This window comes from Rhinopithecus bieti, unplaced genomic scaffold, assembly GCF_001698545.2.
Source record: "Rhinopithecus bieti isolate Rb0 unplaced genomic scaffold, ASM169854v2 scaffold_46259, whole genome shotgun sequence".
In the NCBI taxonomy this organism is placed as follows: domain Eukaryota; kingdom Metazoa; phylum Chordata; class Mammalia; order Primates; family Cercopithecidae; genus Rhinopithecus; species Rhinopithecus bieti.
Window position 1 is genome coordinate 986893 of NW_016818844.1, and position 25435 is coordinate 1012327.

General features: G+C 40.5%; 1 protein-coding gene across 1 annotated transcript in view; it reads right to left on the reverse strand.

The window, feature by feature from the left end:
* Nucleotides 1-629: 629 nt before the first annotated feature.
* Nucleotides 630-25435, reverse strand: part of KCNK1 (potassium two pore domain channel subfamily K member 1) — a 54573-nt gene continuing 29767 nt past the window's right edge. The window contains exons 3-4 of the mRNA XM_017857714.1: nucleotides 6010-6405; nucleotides 630-1860 (exon numbers count right to left, since the gene is read on the reverse strand). Of these exons, the coding sequence (XP_017713203.1) occupies nucleotides 1601-1860; nucleotides 6010-6405 (656 nt within the window). The 3' untranslated portion in view covers nucleotides 630-1600. The remainder of the gene's footprint in view (nucleotides 1861-6009; nucleotides 6406-25435) is intronic.

Sequence of the window (25435 nt, forward strand, 5' to 3'; positions counted from 1 at the left end):
CCTGAAGCTGGTAATAATTTGCTCATGGCAGCACATGGTACAAAAGGTAGAAGGTTGCTGAGTGAGCGACCCACTGTCAGGAGACTGGCCCAGGATCAGAGTGCTTACCCGGCTCATCAGGGGGCACTGATTTTTACCAACCCCTCAACCACCGACTCCTGGGCAGCTACCCATGGGAGGTAAGGCTCCATTGCAGGGGGAAGTCAGTGAGCATTCATTATCACACAGGGGCTTTCTCATTTTCTTTTCTAAAATCCTTAATAGTATCCTGTGTACATCATCTAAATGTGTCCTTTATGTTTTCTATGAAGGAGTATATATATGTGTGTGTGTATATATACATAGTATTCTCCTCCTATGTAAGGTCTAGATAATTTTGTCACATAGTATATATATACAAACATATAGTGTATATGTGTATATATATGTATACTATATATATACTATGTGTGTATATATAGTGTATATATATGGTGTATATATAGTATATATCCATATACTATATATCCATATATACTATGTATACTATATATACACCATATATATACACTATATATACACACATAGTATATATATAGTATACATAGAGGCACACTTCTGATATATGAAAGCATAGGATTTCAACCAGCTGTGATTTGTATTTTATTTTAGCTTCTGAACTTAAAATTCTCTGATTAATGTAACGTAATCTGTTCATTTAGGGATTTGTGTTTAAGTTCTGTGCTTTAGTGCTAGGTGGCTGCAAATCACAATGTACTTTCAAAACAAAGTATTTTAAACAAACCTTTTAATAAATCCTATTCATAACTTGTTCAATTCAAAAAAACTGTTTATAAACATGTTAGACATCTGACACCATCCTATTGCAAGAGGGTAGAAACATTTATTGTGGCAGAATACTATGGTTATTCACTCTCGAGTTTATTATTCCCCTTATTTTATTGTAGCAACTCTGGATTCTTTAGTATAAAGAGAAATCAAAAGAAACAAAATATCTGTAGTCTTGGTTTGAGAAGTACACTGGGATCTGGTGGCCTAAACCATATATACAGAATATAAACATATGTATACTTTATATGTACATAGTTAATGGTTACCTATGCATTATAAATAGTAAGTTTAACTTAGATTCTACAAAAATAATCATTTTGGATGGGTACATGCAAACCAGTACACATAAACCTATTTATAAAACACATCTCTAGGATTTTTTTTTTTTTGCTTCTAAATATAAATTTTGCTATTTAGCCATCAGATAAATGATTTAAATGCAAACCCCAAAGTTTCCAGGTAAAAGTATAAAATCTGCTTCTAACCACAGCAGCATACTGCTTCAAGTATTCTCCTCCTATGTAAGGTCTAGATAATTTTGTCACATGTGAATTTTAAGTGCACATCCCATTTCCTCACATATTAGACATCCTGCCAGGGTCACAGATTCTTTGTTCCATTTTTTTTTTAAATAAGACACTTCAAACAGTAGCTATTTCTTAAAGTGACATCATTTTTGCTTTTGCATTCTGATAAAAATGAACATACTTAAGCCTCTTCCTTGCACCCTGACCCTGGTGCCCTAGGATAATGCAAACAAATTCTACGCTCAATGGTTTGCAGGGCCATCCACGCAGGCAGATGACTGAGTGGCCACAAAAGGCTCATTTTGCTTCTGGTCCTCTTTCATGCCAGCTGCCTGGTCTGTGATCGAGGAGAAGGATAGCTGGTCATGCTCTATGATGTGCACTTGATCCTCGTCCTTGTCCTTCTTCACATAGAACATTTTTCTGAATTTTTTCAGCTCATGGAGTTCACAGAAGGTTTCCAGAACTACCAACATGGCAATAAGGCCAAGTAGCAGGTAACCTGTGTGAGAAACAGGACAGTGTCTCAGTGTGATCTCAACATGGATAAATCAAGTAGCAAGTGATTTACCTCCCCACCTCATGCCAACATAGTGTTTGTTAAGGAATAAACTCATTGCCAGGTTCTTCATTTTAGAAGTGTTTTAAGTTCATGGCTCAAAGAGGAACTACTCATTATTAAAGAGCGAAAGATAATGAAGAACGATTTAACCTCCTATGAACTTGGATTAGTCAGAATCACAGGATGCAATTTTTGAGAAAAAAAAAAATACTTGGGGCTGACGTGGCATTATTAAAGACACATAACATACTGCACTTACCCAAGTGTGATATTTCATGCAAGGAGGGCTTGCCACCTCTGCTTTATAATCAGTGGCTCACAAAATGCCAGTGATGTTTTAGAAAAGGTTTTGTTTTATCATGGGGTGCTCGGAAGAAAACTTCATACCTTTTTAAGCACTCAAAACTCTTACAATTTCTACTCCAGAATAAGAGTTTAGTAATAGAAATTGTAGTCTAAATGCTATGGTTTGGCTGTGTCCCCACCCACATCTCATCTTGAATTCCCACGTGTTGTTGGAGGGACCTGGTGGGAGGTAGTTGAATCATGGGGACAAGTCTTTCCCCTGCTCTTCTCATGATAGTGAATATGTCTCAGGAGATCTGACGGTTTTAAAAAGAGGAGTTCCCCTGCACATGCTCTCTCTCTCTCTTTTTTTTTTTTTTTTTGAGATGGAGTCTCGCTCTGTCACCCAGGCTGGAGTGCAGTGGCCAGATCTCAGCTCACTGCAAGCTCCGCCTCCCAGGTTCATGCCATTCTCCTGCCTCAGCCTCCCGAGTAGCTGGGACTACAGCTCTCTCTCTTTTTGCCTGCTGCCAGCCATGTAAGACGTGACTTGCCCCTCCTTGCCTTCAACCATGATTGTGAGGCTTCCCTAGCCACGTGGAACTGTAAGTCCAGTTAACCCTTTTTCTTTTGTAAACTGTCCAGTCTTGGGTATGTCTTTATCAGCAGTGTGAAAAAGGACTAATATACTAAACTAAATCAAAATTTAAGAATGGATGTTGATATTAAATAGGTCCTTGTGCACGGCTATCTACATTTGCACCTAAATTCAGCAGCAAAGTCAAGCTCTCCATTATCTCCCAGTTGTTTTTGGACATGTGGATTATTCACTGGCCAACACTACCAGTTTCTTACTGGGAAAATAAAGGATAACTGTTGACTCAAGTAAAATGCATTGCTTGGAATCTGCGATGGGAAATGGTGATTTAAAATTCCTTCCATCATTTTAAAAATGAGTTTTCAGAAAAAAAAGTCATCATAAAAGGAACAGAAATGTGAAGATGAAAACTCCAAGAATAACAAAAATTCTGATTTTATGTCCCAGTGGTAAAACATTTGAGAAGGATTTTCGAAAATGTATGAAGTAGGGAAGCTAAAATTGGCAGCATGACAGGAATAAGAAGGCTGATTAACCCAAGAATACAAAGTTTTAGTATCTTCACAATCTGACTATAGGTTTTGAAAACAATATCGTGCATTCAATGTGCTCTCCTGTACTTTAAAAATAGTAATGACATTGTTAGATGAATTGATGGATCAGTGTCTTTTCCTTTATTATTATTATTACTATTTTGTGAGACACAGCCTCATTCTGTCACCTAAGCTGGAGTACAGTGGCACGATGTCAGCTTACTGCAACCTCCGCCTCCCAGGTTCAAGTGATTTACGGCTGATTTTTGTGTTTTTCGTAGAGACAGAGTTTCACCATATTGGCCAGGCTGGTCTTGAACTCCTGGCCTCAAGTGATCTGCCTGCCTTAGCCTCCCAAAGTACTACGATTACAGGCATGAGCCACTGTGCCCAGCCTCCTTTATCAAATTTTTGAATGCTGACAAAAATACCCATGGGGTTTCAGACAATAACTGGGTATTTTATCCTGCCCACATCTAATATATCTTTGGAACATTCATTTGTTAGATACTCAGGTTCTTGACGCTCAAAACCTAAACTAATTCTATGTAGACTGCTTTTTAAAAAAAAGATCCATGTTGTAAGAAGTGATAAAATGTTATGCAAGGATTTAGTATTATATAAAACACTAAGGATGTTAAGTGGTTGGGCAAAATTTATGAGAAAACAATTTATATAAGAGAAAATTATTGCAGCTAGCAAGCATAATTACAGAAACATTCTACTTTCCAAGTCACAGAATAAAATAAAATAAAGTAAAACAATCACCTATTATATGAAAAGAAAGTTAAGATAATGCTTATTTGGCTATCAAACTCACATACACAAAAAACATCTTTAATGCTACTGGCCATCACCACTCCAGGAGTGCTGAAGTTGTCACACTCAGATAATGCTGGTGACGTGTCAACTCATAACAACATTTGGAAAGCACCAGGTCATTATGTTCTATGAGTCACAAAAAGGCGTATTCACTTTGAACCAGCAATCTCATTTCTTGGAAGAATATCAGAGGAAATGTGTACACATATAAAAATATTCTTGGCCTGGCACCGTGGCTCACGCCTGCAATCCCAGCACTTTGGGAGGCTGAGACAGGCAGATCACGAGGTCAGGAGTTCGCGACCAGCCTGGCCAACATGATGAAACCTCGTCTCTACTAAAAATACAAAAAATTAGCCAGGTGTGGTGGCAGGTGCCTGTAATCCCAGCTACTCCAGAGGCTGAGGCAGGAGAATCGCTTGAACCCAAGGGGCGGAGGTTGCAGTGAACCAAGATCGTGCCATTGCACTAGAGCCTGGGCAACAAGAATGAAGCTCCATCTCAAAAAAAAAAAAAAAAAAGAAAAAAGAAAAAAAATTATCTGCAGTGTCATTTATAATACCCCTGAATTAGGAGAAAGCTAAATAGTGAGCAATAGAGGCATGATTGGATTATGGTATGGCCACCTGGTGAATATCAGGGCTCTAAAAATAATACCTATGGTAGCTACAGGAAATATAAAATCACCCTAAGTAACCATTTAGCAAACAAACAAACAAAAAACTATCGAACTTGTATGGTAGCCAGGTACTGTTCAAAGCGTTCCCGAATGATTTATGAGTGAAGTCTTTGTTTTGGCTGAGCCCACGGTTTAATGGAAATGTCAAAATACACACAATTCAACCAAGCATTTTGTAGGGTTAAGAATCACAAGATAGAGCCAAGACCGAGCATCTGGCTGCTTGAGTATCTACTATGATTTCCTAGAAAACATGACGTGAGCCGAGTCATAAATTGAAAAATTCTTAAGAAGGCAAGACAGAAATGAAAACAGCAGGTGCATCACACTTGCAATTCTGTGCATCCTGAAAAGGACAGGAAGGCTCATACAGAAATGAACGGTTTCTCGAAAATAGCTGGTTAAGTTTTCTACGATATTATATTTAATTTAAAATGAAAACTGTTAAAAAAAAATTACAGATCCCTCTCCCTGGCCATCTGAATTTGAATGCCCGTTTTATTTTCCACATACAAAATTCTGGAAACAGTTAATAGAGGCTAACTTCTTCTAAAAAGAGCCAGATGGACAAATGAGGTAAGCAGCTCTCTTAAGACTTTTCTGGTAAATTAAAGAGCATGATTGATAACATGTTCTATCCGAGGCCTAGTTTTCTTGGCCTTAAAATATTTAATAAAGTAGAGCAATCTTTTTTTTTTTTACATTAACAGTTGGTTATCAAGTACATTCTGTATGAGGTATTTTTATACTGTCATTTATAATGCCTACATTATTAGTAAGAAATTGATCTGCAATTTTAAGGTGCTTGTGAAAAATAACTCAGTAATAAGATTTTTGCATAAAGAGTTTTGAAGGAAATCATGAAATGGTTGAGAAGGTGGCAAATTGGGAAAACTTCTCAGTGAGAAGAAAGCAATCAGTGTTTCTATGAATGACTCCTCGTTGGGAGGTGAGGTGGAGCTTGGAGTGGCAAAATAGAGACAGAAGCCTGTAATCCCAGCTACTTGGAAGGCTGAGGCAGAGAATTGCTTGAACCTGGGAGGCGGAGGTTGCAGTGAGCCGAGCCGAGATTGCACCACTCTACTCCCAGCCTGGGCGACAGAGTGAGACTCAGGCTCAAAAAAAAAAAAAAACAGAGACAGAAGGAGCAGCCAGGGAGCCATAATACTCACACGTGATCCCAATCTTGTAGAGCTCTCTGAATTTTTGATTGTAGCCTTCCCCAGGCACATAATCCCCCAGGCCAATGGTGCTCAGGGAAATAAAACAAAAATAAAAGGATTCCAGGAAGTTCCAGTCATCCTCCAGGACTGAGAAGACAGCAGCCGGGATGAAGAAGAAGCAGGACACAGTGACAAACCCAAGGAGCACGGCGTGGACGATGGCCACCACCTGCTTGGAGAAGCCCCAGCGGATGTGGAAGTAGAGGACTGGCCTGCGAGTGACGTGCACGGTGATGCGCTGGACCACAGCCGTCAGGAACAGGAGGGTGAAGGGAATGCCGATGACAGAGTAGATGATGCAGAAGGCCTTACCCCCATCTGACAAGGGCACAGTGTGGCCATAACCTGCAAGGAGAACAAGGTCACTGAGGTGAAGAGGAAGAGACTAAGTGGCAAACACATTTTTAAAAAATACATGCCTACCGTCTGCACTTACTCTCCTCAAACCAAAGAGAAGAGCGAGACTTCAGGTCTGCCACTTTAGAGGCTCTAGCATAATTGTCACGTCCCAGTAAAATTCAACAGTGGTCGCCATAAGTTTGGAAGTCCACCATTCTTTGTAAAATCCAACCAGCAATTCCAACACATCAGGGTCTCTGGTCTTGAATTCACTACCAGGCTAAGGAACTAAGGCCCACACCATCTTAGACCATCAGTAAAAACTCATCTGAGGCCACCCACGTCACCAGGGCCAGTCTATCCCCTCCACCCCTTCACTTTCCCCAAGGTTCCTCATTAGTGTCTAAACCTCAGTCTATACTCACCTCCCAAACAAACTACTCAGAATGTTCTAACAGTAACGACTGACAAACAAAGGTGTGTGAATAGAACCAAGATAATATGAGTCCAGTAAGAGGGTGGAGTAGAATCAATGAAGATAGAGGTATCAAAAAGAGGAAGAAAAAGGAAGATTAAAGCACGCCATGTCACAGGATGGAGCACTGGTATACAGCACCCTTGACATGAGTAACTCCATCTTAGAAAAAGACTCCATCTTACATTTCATAGGGCTCTTTGCCAACAGGGACAAGATGTTACGCTTAATAAATAAAGTCTGCATCCAACCAGATAAGGGCAAAAACAAGCACATTGTGTCACTATCAGTCCTTGCCAGAGGACTCCGTGGCCATAAAAAGAGCAGGACATCAGTAGCTCAAAATGGCCACCTCAACTGACACTGCCTTGCTGTCAATTGTGATTAGCACTTGGCATTTGCTGGGAAGGCTCTGCCCCCACTGAAGACTCCTCGTTGCAAAACCTGTGGACCACTCGCCTGGCCCGACCAGGGGATTCTTTGTGTCTTTGTTGCTCTCCCAGTCTCCCTGGACTGCTTTGTTAACCCTTCTTCTTGTCCCTCTTGATGTTATATGTTACTTTGTTTGTTGTGAAATGTTTGACCTGTAACGCTTATCTATTGATTAAGTATACTATTATGTATGGTTTGCAATACAATTGACTTGTGAAGTGGCTTATGTGCCTACGGCTCTGACTACCCAGTGAGCAGGAGGTACTAGGGAAAATTCCCTCCTTGGAATTCCATCCAACTCCCGGCTTTTGTGACGGAAATAGCATCAGTAAAAGTCTGACACTATGGAAAGACACAAATGCGTGTGGATGTGGTTATCTCGGACGCTGTACGGTTCGTGAGAATACTTCTTGTCAAATATTTTGCCCAATTATCTGGTTAAATGGCACATTCATAAACTGACACATTTCCCCTACCCCACCCCTTGTCATTTCTGTATTTTCAAAGATATGAAAAATTCCACAAACAAACATTGAAAAAAGTACATTAGGGACCAGTGGTTGAAACACGCGTCTGTTTTACTTTCTACCAGGTTGAGGTTATTCCCAAGTCAAACCAATCAGGGGACTCTTCATCCAACCAACGCCAACAGAGAACCCAGCTGGGCATGGGGCCTGGTGGCTATTTTTAAAATCTCATGAGCACTTCATCTTAGAAGAACTAACATGTCTGAACAAGTCAATTCAGGAAAAAGCCAGCTAAATACATTTTTTTTTTTTTTTTTTATGAAATTGGATTCTGAGAAAAATCTACATAGGTGATTATAACTGAAAAGTAGTTTCAAAATCTGATCTGTAAAATACACTCAGCTTAAAAATAAACAAACTCCTCAGTTGCAAATCCCCCAAATTCTCTGCCTTACACCTAAGGCTTATGCAAGTGTATGTGGGTATTAAAAAGCTTCCTCGATTATTCCCATGTACAGCCTCACCACAGCAGAGGCAGGGTTCTTGACCCACTGTCCCAGAAGATACACAGTTTATGAATGAACTACAGCACAGTCCAGGAATCCTCTGAGATTGTACATCCACTTTCCCATGGAGAGATTCCAGGGCTTCAATTCTCAAAAGGGGTACGCATCCTCAAATGGTTAAGAACCACTCTTGTTCTGAGTGTTGGTTCCTGAATCCATCTGGTCCCTGCACACCCAACTGCTCCTGGAATGCGGTGACTAATTTTGGGCGTGATATTGAAAGAGGGAAGTGGGCAAGTTGGAGAGTGCCTTGAGAATAACATGAAGGATGGTGCCAAATAATGTTCATGCTACACATGGAAGCAGGAGCCTTTGAATGTTTCATTTTGAGAAAAAAATATGTGAAGGAAGAATGAGACTTGTTCTGAGGAAAGCAGCTGATATCACAGAACCACCTGAACTAATAGGAGCTACAACTTCAGCGAGGCACCAAAGAGGGATGCTCCCATGCTTGCAGAGATCCGGAAATAGAATCTGAAAATGCAACTTTATTTAACTGTAAAAAAGCAAACTGGAGGCTGGGCGGGGTGCCTCGTCCCTGTGATCCCAGGACTTTGGGAGGCCAAGGTGGTCGGATCACGAGGTCAAGATTTCAAGAACAGCTTGGCCAACATAGTGAAACCCTGTCTCTACTAAAAATACAAAAATTAGCCGGGCATGGTGGCAGGTGCCTGTAATTCCAGCTACTTGGGAGCCTGAGGCAGGAGAATCGTTTGAACCCGAGAGGCGGAGGTTGCAGTGAACAGAGATCGCACCATTGCACTCCAGCCTGGGTGACAGAGCAAGACTCTGTCTCAAGAAAAAAAAAAAAAAGAAAAAAAAGCCAACTCAACTGGAAAGCAATTCACAAATGTAGTCACCAGCTTGTGACTGAAAGTGCTAGGAGATATTAATAATAGTGCTCACACGACCAGAGGGTCAAGCAGAAATTGCAAGAGATGAATTTAGCTTTGGCACTGATTTTGTCGAGAAAACATAAGTTCAGCTGAGTCAGTTGGAATCTACGAAGGCCTTTAAGTCTATGATTTTATTACTTTTTTTGGTAGCCTTTTTATAAATTAGCTTTACTAAAAGTGTAACACACAATCCAAATTTTCCATACCATCTGTTCCAATAAATTACATGATTTAGGTTCTAGTAGAGAAAAAAAAGTAAACAAACTTCTAGCTTAAAATATTTTAGCTTAGGAATTTTCCCTCAAATTGTGATAGCTCTTTTCATTAGAATGTTAACTAAATCTCATTTACTAAAATGTTATCTTCAAGCAATAAAGATAATCATTATAAGACTCTAAGACCTCTCTCTGCAGTAATGGCATTTTTATGCTAGTACTGTAAAAATATTATATATTCCCACTAAGAGATTAAAAATCATCACCATGCAGATCCTTACTGAAAGTAATTTTCCTCTCCTGATGTGTACATAAATAATTTTTTGGTAATGGAAAGTAAAATTTAAAATTTACATCTCATTTGCATTCCATACACTTAGTGCAGGCCATATTGAGTAAACCACCCTCTGCACCAGCTACAACACAGCGCTTCATTTGCAGTAGATGGCTTAATGCATCTGACAGAAACTTTCTGTCCTATTGAATTTTAATGAAGTGGTAAATAATTTACTCAAGTCCAGTCAATTGAATCTTCAGATAAACCATGAAGCAAAACTCCTATTTTTAAATCTTATAATCATATTTAACTCCATTACAAACCACAAAGAATTTAGCAAAATGTTAATAGACCTGACTTACTTGGGTTAAATTTTTCTAAGGCCGGTCATCACATAATTTTTGGAACCTAAAGATTGAACATAACAGACTGCTGAAAAACCTGACCTCAAAATTAGTTACAATCCTGAGACAAAGCTCTCACTCACTAATGTTCTTGTATTCTAGACTCCTACTCCACAACTGCTGGGTTTCCTGTTATGAACTTGCACCTGTGAGGCATGTATGAGTATATGTATAATGGGTGGTTGTAATGATGACAGTCTCCTACTAAATTTGCCTTCCCATCTGGCTACTCTAATTACAACAGCCCCGACACTATGCTGGCTAATACCCAATCAGGGACTATGCCACACTAGATTTTTCTGGTATTTAAATGCTCTCTAATGAAGGCCAAGACAGAGAACCTTTGTGGGCTCCTATTGAGTACATCAGAGCAAGTCACTGATATGCAGCTTCTTCACATATACCAGATGCTTTTGAGAAAGGTGTACCTTACAACGGCCCCACGTTATGACCCTAAGCCTGTAACAGTATCACTTATTTGCATTATTTACTATGATATGGAACAATGTATACATTCTTCATTAAGTTAGCTTGATATATGGAAGAAGAAGAAGAAGAAGAAGAAGAAGAAGAAGAAGGAGGAGAGGAGGAGGAGGAGGGAGGAGGAGGACGGAGGGAGGAGGGCAGCTACAGAAAGAAGAACCTCAGCCTCTCCACTTCAGCAGAGATACTGACATCAGTCACAATGTTTCCCGTTCTGTAAAACAGAATTTACTTTGCAATCCTGGACTTCAGCTTATTAATTATTTCTTTTCCACTGGACTGTGTGGCCCTGGAGGGTAGACCACATCCTGTCCTACGTTAAATTTTTCCAGGATCCCCAAACACAGCGCTGTCCAATCTACAGTGAACCGTAGCACTGGTGCTGTTAGTGACTTCAGTGTCACGTGGGTCAGAAACTCACTGCATGGTGAAACTCATTGCACAGTGATGAATAACCTTCAGGTCAGGTTGACTTTTTCTGTGATTTTCATTTTGCACTTTGCTGGAAATAAGTTGTTTCATATTTTTTAAAAAAAGTTAACTTCAAGATATCTTGCATACAACAGGTCTTCATAATTCCATTTTTTGATGGCAATACTTTTTCATGGATAAACTGTTCATCCTTCCTATCCCTTCCATGCACACAACAGGGAATGTACATCTTCTGTTATTTTGCTTATGTTATAAAAGGAAGTTTGCCAGAGAGAGAAGGCTCAAGAGAGCTCTAAATAGACTGAAGAGAAATGCTGACAGAATGAAAGTGGGCTACAGTCAATACACGTGACCAAGGAGGCACAGATGGTAAGAGGTCACAGAGGTAACAAGTCATGGCAGGTGCGAGTGGTCTAGGATTTTCTTGGGATCAGTTTTTACTGCCTCATTCATTTAATACTTTTCTAAACACTTATTGTTATTTCTACTCAATCATGAATGGTTTCTTGTTAAGCAAAGATAGAGAGGCAATGGCATTCCTAGTTGGGACATGGCATCAATTCTTTACCTTACAGTGGACATCTGAGAGAGGGGCTAAATTAATACACTGCACTTAAAAGCTAGAGGAGCCAGCAAACAGCTCAAGTGCCACAGGTGAGAACCTTGCACTTTTTGCAATGAAGTTTCCATTATAAATGGCAGCACAGTGAAAGAACAATCAGAAACAATAACTTAGGCAAGGGGAACTCATCATGCATCCATCAGTCTGAGGAGGTATGTTCGGGAAAGGAGGAAAATGGGCTCAAAATAGCCATACATTGTGGCTTGCCACATGTGTACAAGCTGTAGTGTATGCAGAATTGTGAACCTTCATAACAATTTCCAAATCCTAGCGTTGCTATTTCTACTCCATAAATACAAAGACTGAGTTTTTGAGAGTTTAACCAACTTGCTCAAAGTCATACAAATAACAAATTGAGCCCATAATCTTTGCACTCTACCACTCCAGATATATTATATGACACAAAGGACATGGATGCATCAAAAGTCGACTCAAATCCTAACATTATTTCTTAGGTGCTCTCAGTGAGAGGGTGGTGTTATTGGCTACTTGCAAAAGAAGTACAATGATGTCTTTCCTGTGGTTCCATGTAGCTGATTGTAAGATAGTGAGAATGGAATAAGAGGACATGAGAGAGCAAAAACAATGTTTAGTAATGAACAAAGGACTGTGTAATTCACACACAGAACTGGTTGGTGGAAGGTGGAGCCTAGGGTAACTCTACAGATATCCAGAGGTGGGTCAGCAAAACATCTATCAAGGGTCAGAGAATGTAGGCATAACCTACATGCCTTTCATATTCTTGAAACAGAGTTTGGAGCCACAGATGAACTTCTATGGTAAATAGTAGGTTCATCAATGAAGAAGATAGAGAAATGTCCCTAAATTGTGACAAACAAACATGAAACATAACAAATTAGTGGTGACCTTGAAAAGTAGAGTTTCTGTGGCAATAATTAATATCAGTGATATAAGCATAAACTAAATTCTAATAAACTACTTATCTTCCTATTTAACTACTTAATTTAAATAACTCTGAAGGAATCTCTGTTTATAAATAAATATCTAATTGCAGAGATACCAGCTAAGTAAGATAGGATGTCCAATAGCCCAAAGAATGAGTTATATTCTAAAGACATTAATGTAAATATCAGATAAAAGTAGAAATCAAAATTGTACATTATGATTATAAATTACTCAATACATAAGTACATTTTCATTGTAAAAAATTCAAACAACACTGATGCAGCAAATGTCCCCTTGACTACTCATGTCCTCTTCAATTCTAGTTCTCTCCAGAGATTACTGTTAGGAGTTTTCTTTGAATAGTACATCCTGGAGATGACTCCATTTTGAAACATGAAAAGCTCTCTGTTCTTTAAACACAATATTCTACTCTATACAAGCACTGTAACTTATTTTATCCACCCCTCAACGGAAGGACATTTAGAGTATTTCCAATTCTTCACTATTAGAAGCAAGTCAAAGACAGTGTAGCCAGGTCCTCTGAGTCACTGGTAAGAAGAGTGTAACACAATGGGCCATACAAGCTCTGATATTCTTTATGAGTAGCCTTATGCACTACACAAATTTTTGGCTCGAAATACAGCTTATTAGCAGAAAGTTAAAAATAACTCCCCTAAAGCTCTAACAACCCACTAGCTCCTGGCAGATGCCATTCCCAGGGGTAGGTACACACACAGTGCCTGGGTGGTGTGTGTTCAAATGGCAATCATCTGGCTGAAGTGTGCAGTACTGTGTCTTCCAGGTGAGAACTGGCCCCTTGCCCTGATGTAGCTTCCTTTTCCTAAGGAGGTTCTCTTATTTTCCTTGGCCTTTCTTCCGGACTTCTCATGTTTGTTTGTGTTGATGATGTTTGTTTACTTAAATAGGAGCTTGCCAGCAGTATAGTAAATGTACCACATAATGACGCTTGAGTCAACAATGGGCCACATATATGACAGTGGTCCCATCAGATTAGACTGGACCTGAAAAACTCGCATCACCTAGCAATGTTGTAGCCATGGTAACTTCATAAGGCAATGCATTACCCAAGTGTCTGTAGCGATGCTGGTGTAAACAAACCTCCTGAGCTGCTATTTGCATAAAAGTTTGGCACATATGATTATAGTGTATGTATATATATCGATAATGATAATAAATGACTGTTACTGGTTTATATAGTGACAATTTTTTACTCACTTTTATCATTATTTTAGATTGTATTCCTTTCCTTCTACAGGACTTGCCTGAAGCTGGTTTACATTTAACATTTTTTTAAAAACAAAAAATATTTAAAATAACAAAATGTCCAATGTAAAACAGCTTCGGGAAAGTCCTTCAGGAGGAATTCAGAAGAAAACACTGTTATCATAGGAAATGACAGCTCCATGCGTGTTACTGCCTCCTGAAGACCTTCCAGTGGGGCAGATGTGCAGGTGGAAGATCCTGACCGTGTGTAGGCCTAGGCTAGTGTGTGTGTGTGTGTGTGTGTATGTGTGTGTGTGTGTCTTAGCTTTTAACAAAAAAATTTAAAAAGTAAAAGAATCCTGAAAATTTAAAACAAAGCTTACCAAATAAGAATATAAAGGAAATATTTTTGTACAGCAGTATAACGTGTTCGTGTTTTAAGTTAAACGTTATCACAAAAGAATCAAAATTAAAACCATTAAAAAGTTTATAAAGTAAACAAGTGACAAACGCTAAGATTAATTTATTATTGGAGAAAGAAAACAATTTTAAATAATTGAACTTAGCCTAAGTGTCCAGTGTCTACAAAGTCTACAGTGGTGAATAGTAACGTCCGAGGCTGTCACAGTTCACTCACCACTTACTCACCCAGAGCACCTTCAGTTCCTGCAAGCCCCATTCATGATAAGTGTCTCATACAGGTGTCCCATTAAAAAAAATCTTTTATACTGTATTTTTACTGTATCATTTCTAGGTTTGGATATATTTAGATACACAAATACCATGTGCTACACTTGCCTACAGTCTTCAGTACGGTAACATGATATACAAGTTTGTAACCTAGAGCAATATGCTATAGCATTCAGGTTTGTACACTCCATGTTGTTCACACAATGACAAAAACACCTAAGGATGCATTTCGCAGAACGTATCTCTGTCGTTAGGTGATGCTTGACTGTACTCTCATTTTCTCTCTTGGCATCTAGGAGTTAGCATATAGTCTTTTATATATAAGGAACTGTTTTTGTTAGATGATTCTTGCTTAATAGGTAGTTTTTCTTTTTAATCTACCTGCTTATTAAGTATGTGTCCGAAATTATACAATCAAATATTTGAATTTTCTAATTTTAAAGTAAGCAATTTGGCCAAATTAAAATTTCCATAATAAATGCTTTCTTTTCTAAGCATTAAACTTTTTCAGGGTTCATTCTCTATTATTTTAAAACACATATAATTATTTCTTTTGCCCCTCAAACTAGTAAATGAATGATATCCAACTTTAATGGATCCCTGTTGTCCCATTTCTATGTTTTCTTTTCCCTAGCACTGTTTACTATTTAACTTTGAAATGTGTTGAACCTTTCTTAGCTTGAGAATTTAAATTATGATTATTTGTCCTCAATTTTTCATATTTTAGAACTGTTTTCCATCCATTTTAAAAATATGGATCCCTGCCATGTCTTTTCATACCACCCTCTGCATACTCTCACAGATGAAGATCATCTCATCAAGCCTTGCTTCCTAAAACTGAAATTTCAAAAGAAACATGTATGTTACATACAATTACTCAAATTCTTTATACTCCTTTTCTCCATTATCTCTAAGCTGGTGAGTACCGGGTTGACAGCCCAACTTTTGACCCATCACCTTCTGCTGTAGGAGCCTAAGTTTGTCAAAGTGCTAAAAAACAAAACAAAACAACTTGATGTTTTTAAGTTATAACTTACTAAAATTTGCAGTAAGATATTAAATGCTATGGTAGGAGAGCATAGGAAACAGACCAGGCTCTCTCCTCTGTTTCTCTCTCTCTCTTTCTCCTTTCCTCTCCTCTCCTCTCCTCTCCTTTCCTTCTTTCTTTCTTTCTTCTTTTTCTTTTTTTTCTTTCCCTCCCTCCTCCCTCTCTTCTCTTTCTTCTTCCTTCCTTCCTTCCTTCCTTCCTTTCTTTCCTTCCTTCACTTTCTTTTCTTTCTTCTTTCCTTCTTTCTTTCTTTCTTTTTCTTTCTTTCTTTCTTTCTTTCTCTTTTCTTTCTTTCTTTCTTTTCTTTCTTTCTTTCTTTTTTCTTTCTTTTCTTTCTTTCTTTCTTCTTTCTTTTTCTTTTTTTCTTTCTTTCCCTCTCTCTCTTTCTTTCTTTTGCTAATCACTGTTATTAGGTGGTTCCTTATGAAAATAAATTCTGTAATAATCTCTTTATCATCCCAGATTCCTGCAGACAATGTGGCTTGGCTTGTTCAACGGTACCATCTACTGTGCACTGTGATTTTATGTCTTGCTAGGTTACTGTGGGCAGGTAAAGGTAGCACAGGAACATGACCCACTACTGGATATGGGTAATAACCACGTTGCTTCACGATTTTAGTACAGCTTTCCCCCAATTCCAAGCAGTCACATTTCAAAAACATAAGAATCCCAACTAAGGCTCTTCCATCCCAAAATGTACTGACACTGCCTTGGTTGCGGGGTTGCAGATGAAGGGGACAAAAGCGATGAGAAAGCAGCTCTTGTGAAAAGGTGGATTTGTCCCCTCTCACCAAAGCTAAAATAAACTCATCCTCACTGCTCATCCTCCCAGACACAAACCAAATGGGCTTCTTACTCAGTACTGGCCATCTCTCAGGCAAGATTCCCCTTTAATATTTTCTAACTAAATTACATGAACAGGTTAATTAGAAAAGATTTAAAAAACAACATGCTATCTAATTCTCTAACGGAGTATACTTACAATGTGTTATGACTAGGACCAAAGAAAGGAAACAAAAGAGACTGAAAATGAAGTTTTGGGCTGGGCATGGTGACTCACACATGTAATCCCAGCACTTTGGGAGACTGAGGTGAGAGGGTTTCTTGAGGCCAGGAGTTCAAGACCACCCTAGTCAACACAGTGAGCTCTGTCTATACAAAAACTAAATCAATGAGCTGGGCATGGTGGCATGTGCCAGCAGTCGCAGCTATTTGGGAGGCTGAGGTGGGAGGATCACTTGAGGCTGGAAGGTTGAGGCTGCAGTGAGCCATGATCGTGCACCACTGCACTCCAGCCTAGTTGAAAAAAGAGGCTCTGTCTCAAATTTAATAAATAAATAATAAACAAATAAATAAATGAAGCTTTATCACTCTTGTGCGAAAGCTGATCACATGAACAGAGTCATTTTTGTCATACCCAACGAAGACAGAATCAATAAGCCAAGGGGAAAAGCACTCAGGGTAAAGAATATTGCTCCAAAAAACATAATTCTCTGCAGGCCTAGCAGCTCACACTGTCTGCAGTAACCTGAAACCAGTTTTGTCTAATGACTAGTGAGACGACCTGCTGTAACTCCCAGACTGGGTTTGCACACCTCCCTCACTTACCAGTTGGGGCTTGCCAGCTCCTCAAAACATCACTGGTGCCAATGAAACTTCTCAAAAAGCAACCCTCCACATTTCTCCTTTTTATAAAACCTCTAACCTTTTCTTTGTTGTTCAGAGGTAGCCTTTTCAGTTCACACTGGAGACTCTCTCTTCCAGGTTTGTAAACCAGTATTGCCAATGAAATTCTCTTTTCTATTATCTAGCCATCCTGGTGGTCCTTTGGATGATACTTGTTTAATCCTGTAACCCATTTGAAAGCAGATATGTCAATATTGCCATTGCTGATGGTCTCACAAACCTGTTGTTTCCTTCAGCATCCTTTCCTAGGGACTTGGAATCCACAAAAGTAGAATGCTTTATGATTAACTAAAAATGACAAGAAGAACTACCAAGCATAAGTTAAAGAGCTGTCTAGTATGCCCTTGGCATTGGAGCAGTTTGTTTGTTTGTTTGTTTGTTTTTTCCCCCACGTTACCTCGGTTGCTACCCATCCAAGGGTATCTTAGTCTGCTGAGGTTGCTACAAAAGAATACCACAAGCTGGGTGGCTTGTAAACAACAGAAATGTATTTCTCACAGTTTTAGAGGCTGGGAGGTCTCAGATCAAGGCACCAGCAGATTCAGTGTCTGGTGAGGGCTGCATCCTCATAGCCTTCTCACTCTAATCTCACAAGGCAGAAGGAGGAAGGAGTCCCTCCTATGTCTCTTTTATGAAGGCATGAGTCTCATTCACGAGGCCTCCACCCTCATAACCTAATCACCTCCCAAATGCTCTACCTCCTGATACCATCACCTTGAGAAGGTGGGGGTTAGGATTTCAACGTATTAATTTGGGACAGACACAAACACTCAGACTGTAACATTCTACCCCTGACATCCCAAAATGTCATGTCCTTCTCACATGCAAAATGCATTCAGTCCATTCCAACAGTTCCAAAAGTCTTAACTCATTCCAGTATCTACTTGAAGGTCTGTAGTCCAAAGTCTCATTTAAACAGCACCTACATCATACACGGGTGAGACACAAGGTATGATTCATTCTGAGGCAATTTTCCTCCAGCTGTGAGCCTGTGAAATTAAACAAGTTAAGGGGCTTCCAAAATACAATGGTGGGACAGGCATAGAATAGACATTCCCATTTCAAAAGACAGAAAAGAATAGAAGGAAAGAAAAGAAGAAAGGACAGGTCCCAAGCGAAGTCCAAAATTTTGTCTCAGGAATAATCTTCTTTGGCTCAATGCTCTGTCCCCCAGACCCCCTGGGGCTGTGGTCCTGCCTTCCCAACCCATTGCGTTGGTGGTCCTCACCAAAGGCTGCTCTGTGCCCTTGTGGCTCCCAGAGCTAGAATCGTGTCTATGATTCTACAGGTCTGGGGCTGCTGGGGTGGTCCTACCACGCGGCTATCCTGGATGTTGCTCTAGTAAGGGCTGTCTGTGGAGGTCCCACGCTTGCCTGCACAAGCTTCTGCACATTGGAGCTGTGATGGAGGTGGCAGCCCCAATTACTTCTGAATCACCTTGAGCAATAGGTTCCACTTGGTTGACTAATCCCCTTGTCAGATGGTCATTTGGTCGCACCCTTGGTGCCCTTTCCCAATGTGCCTTCTCATTTACTTACTTATTTTTTTAAGAGATGGACTCTCACTATGTTACTCAGACAAGTCTCAAACTCCTGGGTTTAAGGGATCCTCCTGCCTCAGCTTCTCTAATAGTTAGGACTACAGGCATGAACCACTGTGCCCGATATCTCATTCTTTATAATACGGCTGGGGTGAGATTTTTCCACATCTTTAAGTGCTGCTTCCCTTTGATTAACAATTCTGTCCTTAAATCTTTTCTCTCTTTTCACATTTTAATGTAGGCTGTCAAGAGAAGCCAAGCCACAACTTTCACACTTTGCTTAGAAATTTCCTTATCCAAATGTATAACTTCAGTGTTCACCACTTCACCTTCTGCAAAACACTAGAATACAGGCACAATTCAGCCAAGTTCTCTGACACTTTAAAAAAAAACGTTTTTTTCTTTTACTTTAAGTTCTGGGATACATGTGCTGAACGTGCAGGTTTGTTACACAGGTATACAATGTGCCATGGTGGTTTGCTGCATCTATCAACCCGTCATCTAGGTTTTAAGCCCTGCATGCATTTGGTATTTGTTCTGATGCTCTCCCTTCTCTTGCCCCAACCCCTGACGGCCTTTTTTCCATTGTCTAATAACATGGTCCTCATTTCCCTCTGAGACCTCATCAGACTGGCCTTTATTACCCATATTTCTGTCAATGTTCTGTTCACGATCACTTAGGTATTTTCTAAGAGGATTAAGGCTTTCTTTACAGCTCTCCTCTTTTCTTTCTGAGCCTTCACCAGAATCACCTTTAAAGGTCAATTCACAGCAATGTAGGCTTTCTCTAGTGTGCGCCTCCAAACTCCTTCCAGTTTCTACCTATTACCCATTTCTAAGACCGCTTCCACATTTTTTGGTATTTGTTAGAAGCACTCCCACTTCTTGGTGCCAATCTTTATATTTGTCAGGACTCTCTGGAGAAACAGAAGCAATAGGATATATAGAGAGAGAGATACATAAGAAGAGATTTATTATGGGAATTGGCTTATCCAATTATGGAAGCCAGCAAGTCCCCTGGCATGCCATCTGCAAGCAGAAGAACCAGGAAAGCCGGTGGTGTAATTCTGCCCAAGTCTGAAGGCCTGAGAACCATAGAGGCCAAGGTCATAACTCCCAGTTCAAGGTCACGAGAAGAGAGATGTCTCACCTCAAAAAAGGACAAATAGCCCTTTCTCTCCCTTTTTGTTCTATTCAGGCCCTTCATGAATTAGACAACAGCTCTCCACGTCAGTGAGGATGGGTCTTCTCTACTCAGTCTACTGATTCAAATGCTAATCTCTTCCAGAAACACGCTCACAAATGCACCTGGAGGTAAAGTTTTACCAGCTATCTGGGCATCCTGTAGCGCAGTCAATTTGACACAACAATTAACCATCAGTCAGGGAAGGTGTTTTGAAATGTAAGTTTTATTATTATTCGGGTATAGTGAGGCCAACAGACCAGGGATATTTGCAATGGAAAAGATAGCTTGTTCAGGTTTCAAAAGTGGTGCATGCTATGCCATGCCATGCTGTGGGGGCACCTAGGGAAACATCAGTTGGTCAGGACACAAAGGAATCAAGGAGGGAACTTTACTCTGGTTTCTGCAGGAATAAATGGGCGAAGCAGCATAAACAGGTTTGGGGTTGGCTAGCTGAATCATTTCGGCAAGCTTCGGAATATAGGAGTTGTCCCCATTGTCTGGTACCAGGCTCCGGGGTGACTGAGGCAGAGCACTAGTGGCTCAGAATGTGAAAGCCTTATAAAGAAGGTGGCTGGGGATGGGGCTCCAGAGTGTTCAGTTTGCACAGGAAAGGCATGCTCACAGGTGAGTCCTTTACTATCCTTAGAAACTGGCCAGCCCTGGGAAGGGCAGTTCCTTCAGGGTCAGCAAAGCCCAAGATGTCAAAGCATCAGAATAAAAAAGATAATACAGAAGGAGTGTGTGACCAGAGCCAAGTTCTGCCAAAGAATGTCCACCAGCATGGCCTAGAAACAGTCCCAACCCAACCCAGAGGAGCTTGTTCTAGTAACCAAACCAGGAAGCATTCAGTGTACTGGATAGTTACAGGGGAGATGTGCTTGAAAGCATTTAAGAAAAAGTCAGGGAATGTGGTCTACGGAGAGTTACGGTACGAATAGCATGAGCTCCTGAAACATTTAAATCACCCCATGTTTGTTACTTGTTAACTCTTGTTCCCCCTCACCCCAGACCTGTGAAGAGCATTCCAGTGAGAAAATGAAAGTAAAGCATTTGGTATGTTATGCTTTAAAGGTACAACCTCCTTTAATCTTCACATCAGCTCTTTCAGATAAGCATGCATATCCCTATTTTACAAATAAAGAGACTAAGGGATTAAATAGTTTTCCAAAGGTCTGAAAGTAAGTGTGTGATGGGGGCAGGAATTGAACCATGGGTTTATCAATCTTTTATGTCTGGCCTCAGGGATAGTGGTAAGGAAGAATGAGGAAAAATCAAAGAGGGGTGATGACCAATGTAGAAAATAAAAGCTGGAGAAAGAAATCCCTGGATGTTTTACAGAATAAAGGGTTACTCTGAGACAGAAGGGACCTAAGACAACAACCATAGATCTAACCCACCCAAGCAGGAGCTCCCAGGAAAAACAGGTCTCAGCCCCCATGATTCAGTGGCCTTCAGTGAGAGCTAGGCCACAGCTTCAGAACACTTGTCCAATCCTTCCTGGATCTGAGCCTAATTGTTGCTTGGCCCTGTTCGCTTTTAACTCATGGTGGCCTTTGCCTTGGGTAAAGGCTACCTTTTTACCTCAGGTAAAGGCTACCTTTGTTGCCTTATCACTTTTGTTCACCTTTGGCCTCATTTAGGTGAAATGTTCAGGTCATCCCTTCCTGTTCCCAGTTCTATGAGAATAAGAATAAGAGGGTTTATACATCCTCATGGTGAATGTAATCCACATAAATGTCTTGTAGGAGATAGCAGCCTGTCAGAGATGAGGCAGTGTCATCAACGTGCCCTGGTGTTCTCACATCAGCTGCTGCTGCCATACCCTTGACAGCACCTACGTCCACTTCTGTGTAGGAGTCAGCACACTGCACACGCCCTGCTTCCATCTGTGTGTCTATCAAACATAGACCCACCTTTCTACCTGGGACATTTGAAGAGACAGTTAGAAAGCTGACCTTGATTATTTCATAAAACAGAATAGCAAAGGGAGAATCATATATTATATTCTACTGTGTCACTTTTTCTTTCTTTTTGATATTTTCCCCTCTCACTTTCTTTACCATTTCTTAGAAATGTTAACAACAGGACAACACAGTGAAGATAAGATACAGAAGCTAACAGAGAGGATACATCCAGTTTTTCCTAAAGCCTCAATATTTTAAATGAGGTTGCAAATCTATTAACCAAAGCGGTATTTCTTTCACATGCCACCTCCTCTGGGTTTGCCTTCAGGTTTGACATAATTATCCTGCAGCCATCACTACCCTTAGGTTTAAAAGTTATTATACTGTAAAGCCTTTTCAGTAATGCACTTTTAGAATGAGGTTTTTAAATTCGTGCTGTAGGCATTTTTCCCCAGGGCGTAGATGCTGTGGAGGCAACTCAGGATTTAGATTTCTTTTCCTTCGAGAACAGTTGGTCACTTTGCCCAGTGGAAGACAGACTGCAAAGGTAATAGGGAAAATGCTGGATGACAAGAAGACACACCATTTACTTGATGCTGAATTTCCACACTCCAAACCTTCAGATAATCAATACAGCTCCTGCTTGGTCCCAAAGCTTAACTGAGACTAGAAAGCAAAGTAGTCCTAAATTCTCATATTATAGAAAGGGATGCAGGAACTCTAGATGCTCTGCAGAATCAAAGCAAACCTCTGCTCCTTCATTCCCTTCATTCACAGGAACTCAGAACAGCCACTTGCTAAGGCTTCTGGTGCCCCGGGAGGAAAATATTGTGTCCATTTTGCCTTGGAGGGGATCTCCATACCTTTTGGAGGAAGACATTCTTGAAATAAAGTCAACAGTTTTTTTTTTTTTTTTTTTTTTTCTGTTGTTTGAAAGACTTTATTTAGGGGAACAGGTTGAGGAATCACATTTGCTATATTTGAATCCTGGTTCTGCTTCTCATTAGCAATGTTTCCCTGAAAAATGCGATGCCTTAGTTTCCTCATCTGCCAAATGTGAAGACTATTTCCTATCTCATGCAGGTGTTATGAGGATTAAATTAAACAATCCATGTGAAACATTTAGTACAGATGCCGCACACATGAAGTACCATGAAGGCAAACTCTTCTATTGCTGTGGAAAGAAAAAACCAATTGAATTATCTCCATAATAGGTACACCCTTCCATATTAACCACACTCTTCCTAGCTATACTAGTTACAAATAACCTATATGCTCCCCTCTGTTCTCTGCACACATTTTAATATTCCCCAAGTCCTTCAAGAGACCTTCCTCCAACTAACAGTTAGATGTTATTAAAGTGGTCTCTGACAATAACTAAAGACTTAACAACAGTGCTTGGGACTACAGGTGCCCGCCACCACGCCGGGCTAATTTTTTTGTATTTTTAGTAGAGACAGGGTTTCACCATGTTGGCCAGGATGGTCTTGATCTCCTGACCTCGTGATCCACCCGCCTTGGCCTCCCAAAGTGCTGGGATTACAGACGTGAGCCACTGCACCCAGCCTACTTCTTAAATTAAAATCCTCCAATGATTTCCCATTGCAAATATTGGAAATAGAATGTAATCTTTGATTTCTTGAAATGGTTTACAGAACTCTAGAAGATCTGGCCCCTGACGACCTCTCTGACCAAATGTCTTACCATTGTTCCTCTTACCACATCCCTCTGGATAGAAGGGCCTTCTGTCTACTCTTCAAAAAGCTTGAGATCCTAGCTCAGGGCCTTTGCACTCACTGTTCCTCTGGTTTGATGCCTTCTGCACTCAGTCTCACAAGACTGGCACCTTCTCTTCACTCAGACCTCAGACCAGTATCACTGTCCCAAGAGAAGGCTTTCTCGTCACCCTTCCTAAAATAGCCTCACTCCCTCCCCAGTCATGCTCAAGCTCAGAATCCTGTTTCAATTTGGTGTAGCACCCACTCCTATCTAATTGAATTATGTACCGATTGCCTTCCCAACTAAAATGGGCACAGGGAACTTGTTTGTCTTGTTTATCATTGTATGCCTAAGTGCTAAGAGCTGCTTAGTCAGAAGTATGTGCTTCAAATATTTGTTGAATATATGAATTAGTAGGTACTATGGTCTGACCGTGTTCCCCACAATCCATGTGCTGGAAACGGAATCCCCAGTGCGACAGTGTTGGGAGGTGGGACCTTCTGGGTGGTATGTAAGCCATGAGGGCTCTTCCCTCATTAATAGGTTAAAGCTGCTATAAAAAGGGCTTGTGGGAGTGGGTTTATTCTAGCACTCTTCTCTTCTGCCATGTGAGGATGTAGGAAGAAGGCCTTCATCAGAGGCTAGTGCCTCGATCTTGGACTTCCCAGCCTCCAGAACTTTGAGAAATAAATTTCTGTTCTTTATAAATAACCCAGTGGTATTCTCTTATAGCAACCTCAAATGGACCAGGACAGTAAGTGGTCTGTTTAAGAAGCACCATGAACCCCCCTGAAATAGGTGGCAGTTTTATTGCAAAGAAATGTGAACTGCAACAGTTGTCTCAGAATTGTGGCACCCTAGGTAATTTTTGTCTTGTTATACCGTTTTTGTTTTTGTTTTCATATTCTAAATATTATTTGTTGACTATGACCAGGAGGCTGGGTTTGGGGTCAGGTAGAGGGATGGACAGGAATTAGGTGAATTTAAATGTTGCCCTGTCTGGAGATGCTGCTAGCGGTGGTATAAGTGAATCCAACCCAACCACATTCATGTGCTAAGTAAGGAGAAGTGAAGCAGTTTTGGCTCCTCCTGCCAAGTCCACACCCATTTATGAGGTCCAAGTCTCCATCTCCCTTCTTCTAACTTCTGTAAACAGGTAACAACAGGAAACAGTCTGAGGATAAGATAAAGAGAAGCACTGCCTGGGAGGAGGTACAGTGTTTAAAGAGAACTGACCATAGGGAAAGTGCTGCACTCACAATAGAAGCTCAACACAGAAAATGTTTTATTTTGGAAGAAAATGCAAAACCGTGAGCTCATACATAGACCTGGATTCCAGTGAGTGTGTAGTGAGTGGACCAGCTGCTCACCCGGAACATGTCCACTGGCCATTTTATTTCAGCCAGTACCCACAGCCTCCCCATTCTCTGCTCAAAGTCCCTTATGTATAGTCTAAGTCCCCACTTATCTCACCAAATCCAATCCTCTATTCCTAACCACCTAAGGATGTGCCATAGCCACCTATAACACCACATATCTATGACTGGACTAGCAAGCTCCCCTCAAACCTGCTGTGGCTCAGAGATCAGCTCTACTTCTCTGACTCCTCCTTCCTCACCACTGACATTAAAATGGCACCAAGAGGCTGGGCACGGCAGCTCACACCTGTAATACCAGCACTTTGGGAGGCCAAGGCAGGTGGATCACCTGAGGTCAAAAGTTCGAGACCAGCATGGCCACCATGGTGAAACCCCATGTCTACTAAAAATACAAAAAAAAAAAAAAAAAAAAAAAAGTTAGCCTGGTGCAGTGGTGAATGCCTGTAGTCCCGGCTTCTCAGGAGGCTGAAGTAGAATTGTTCAAA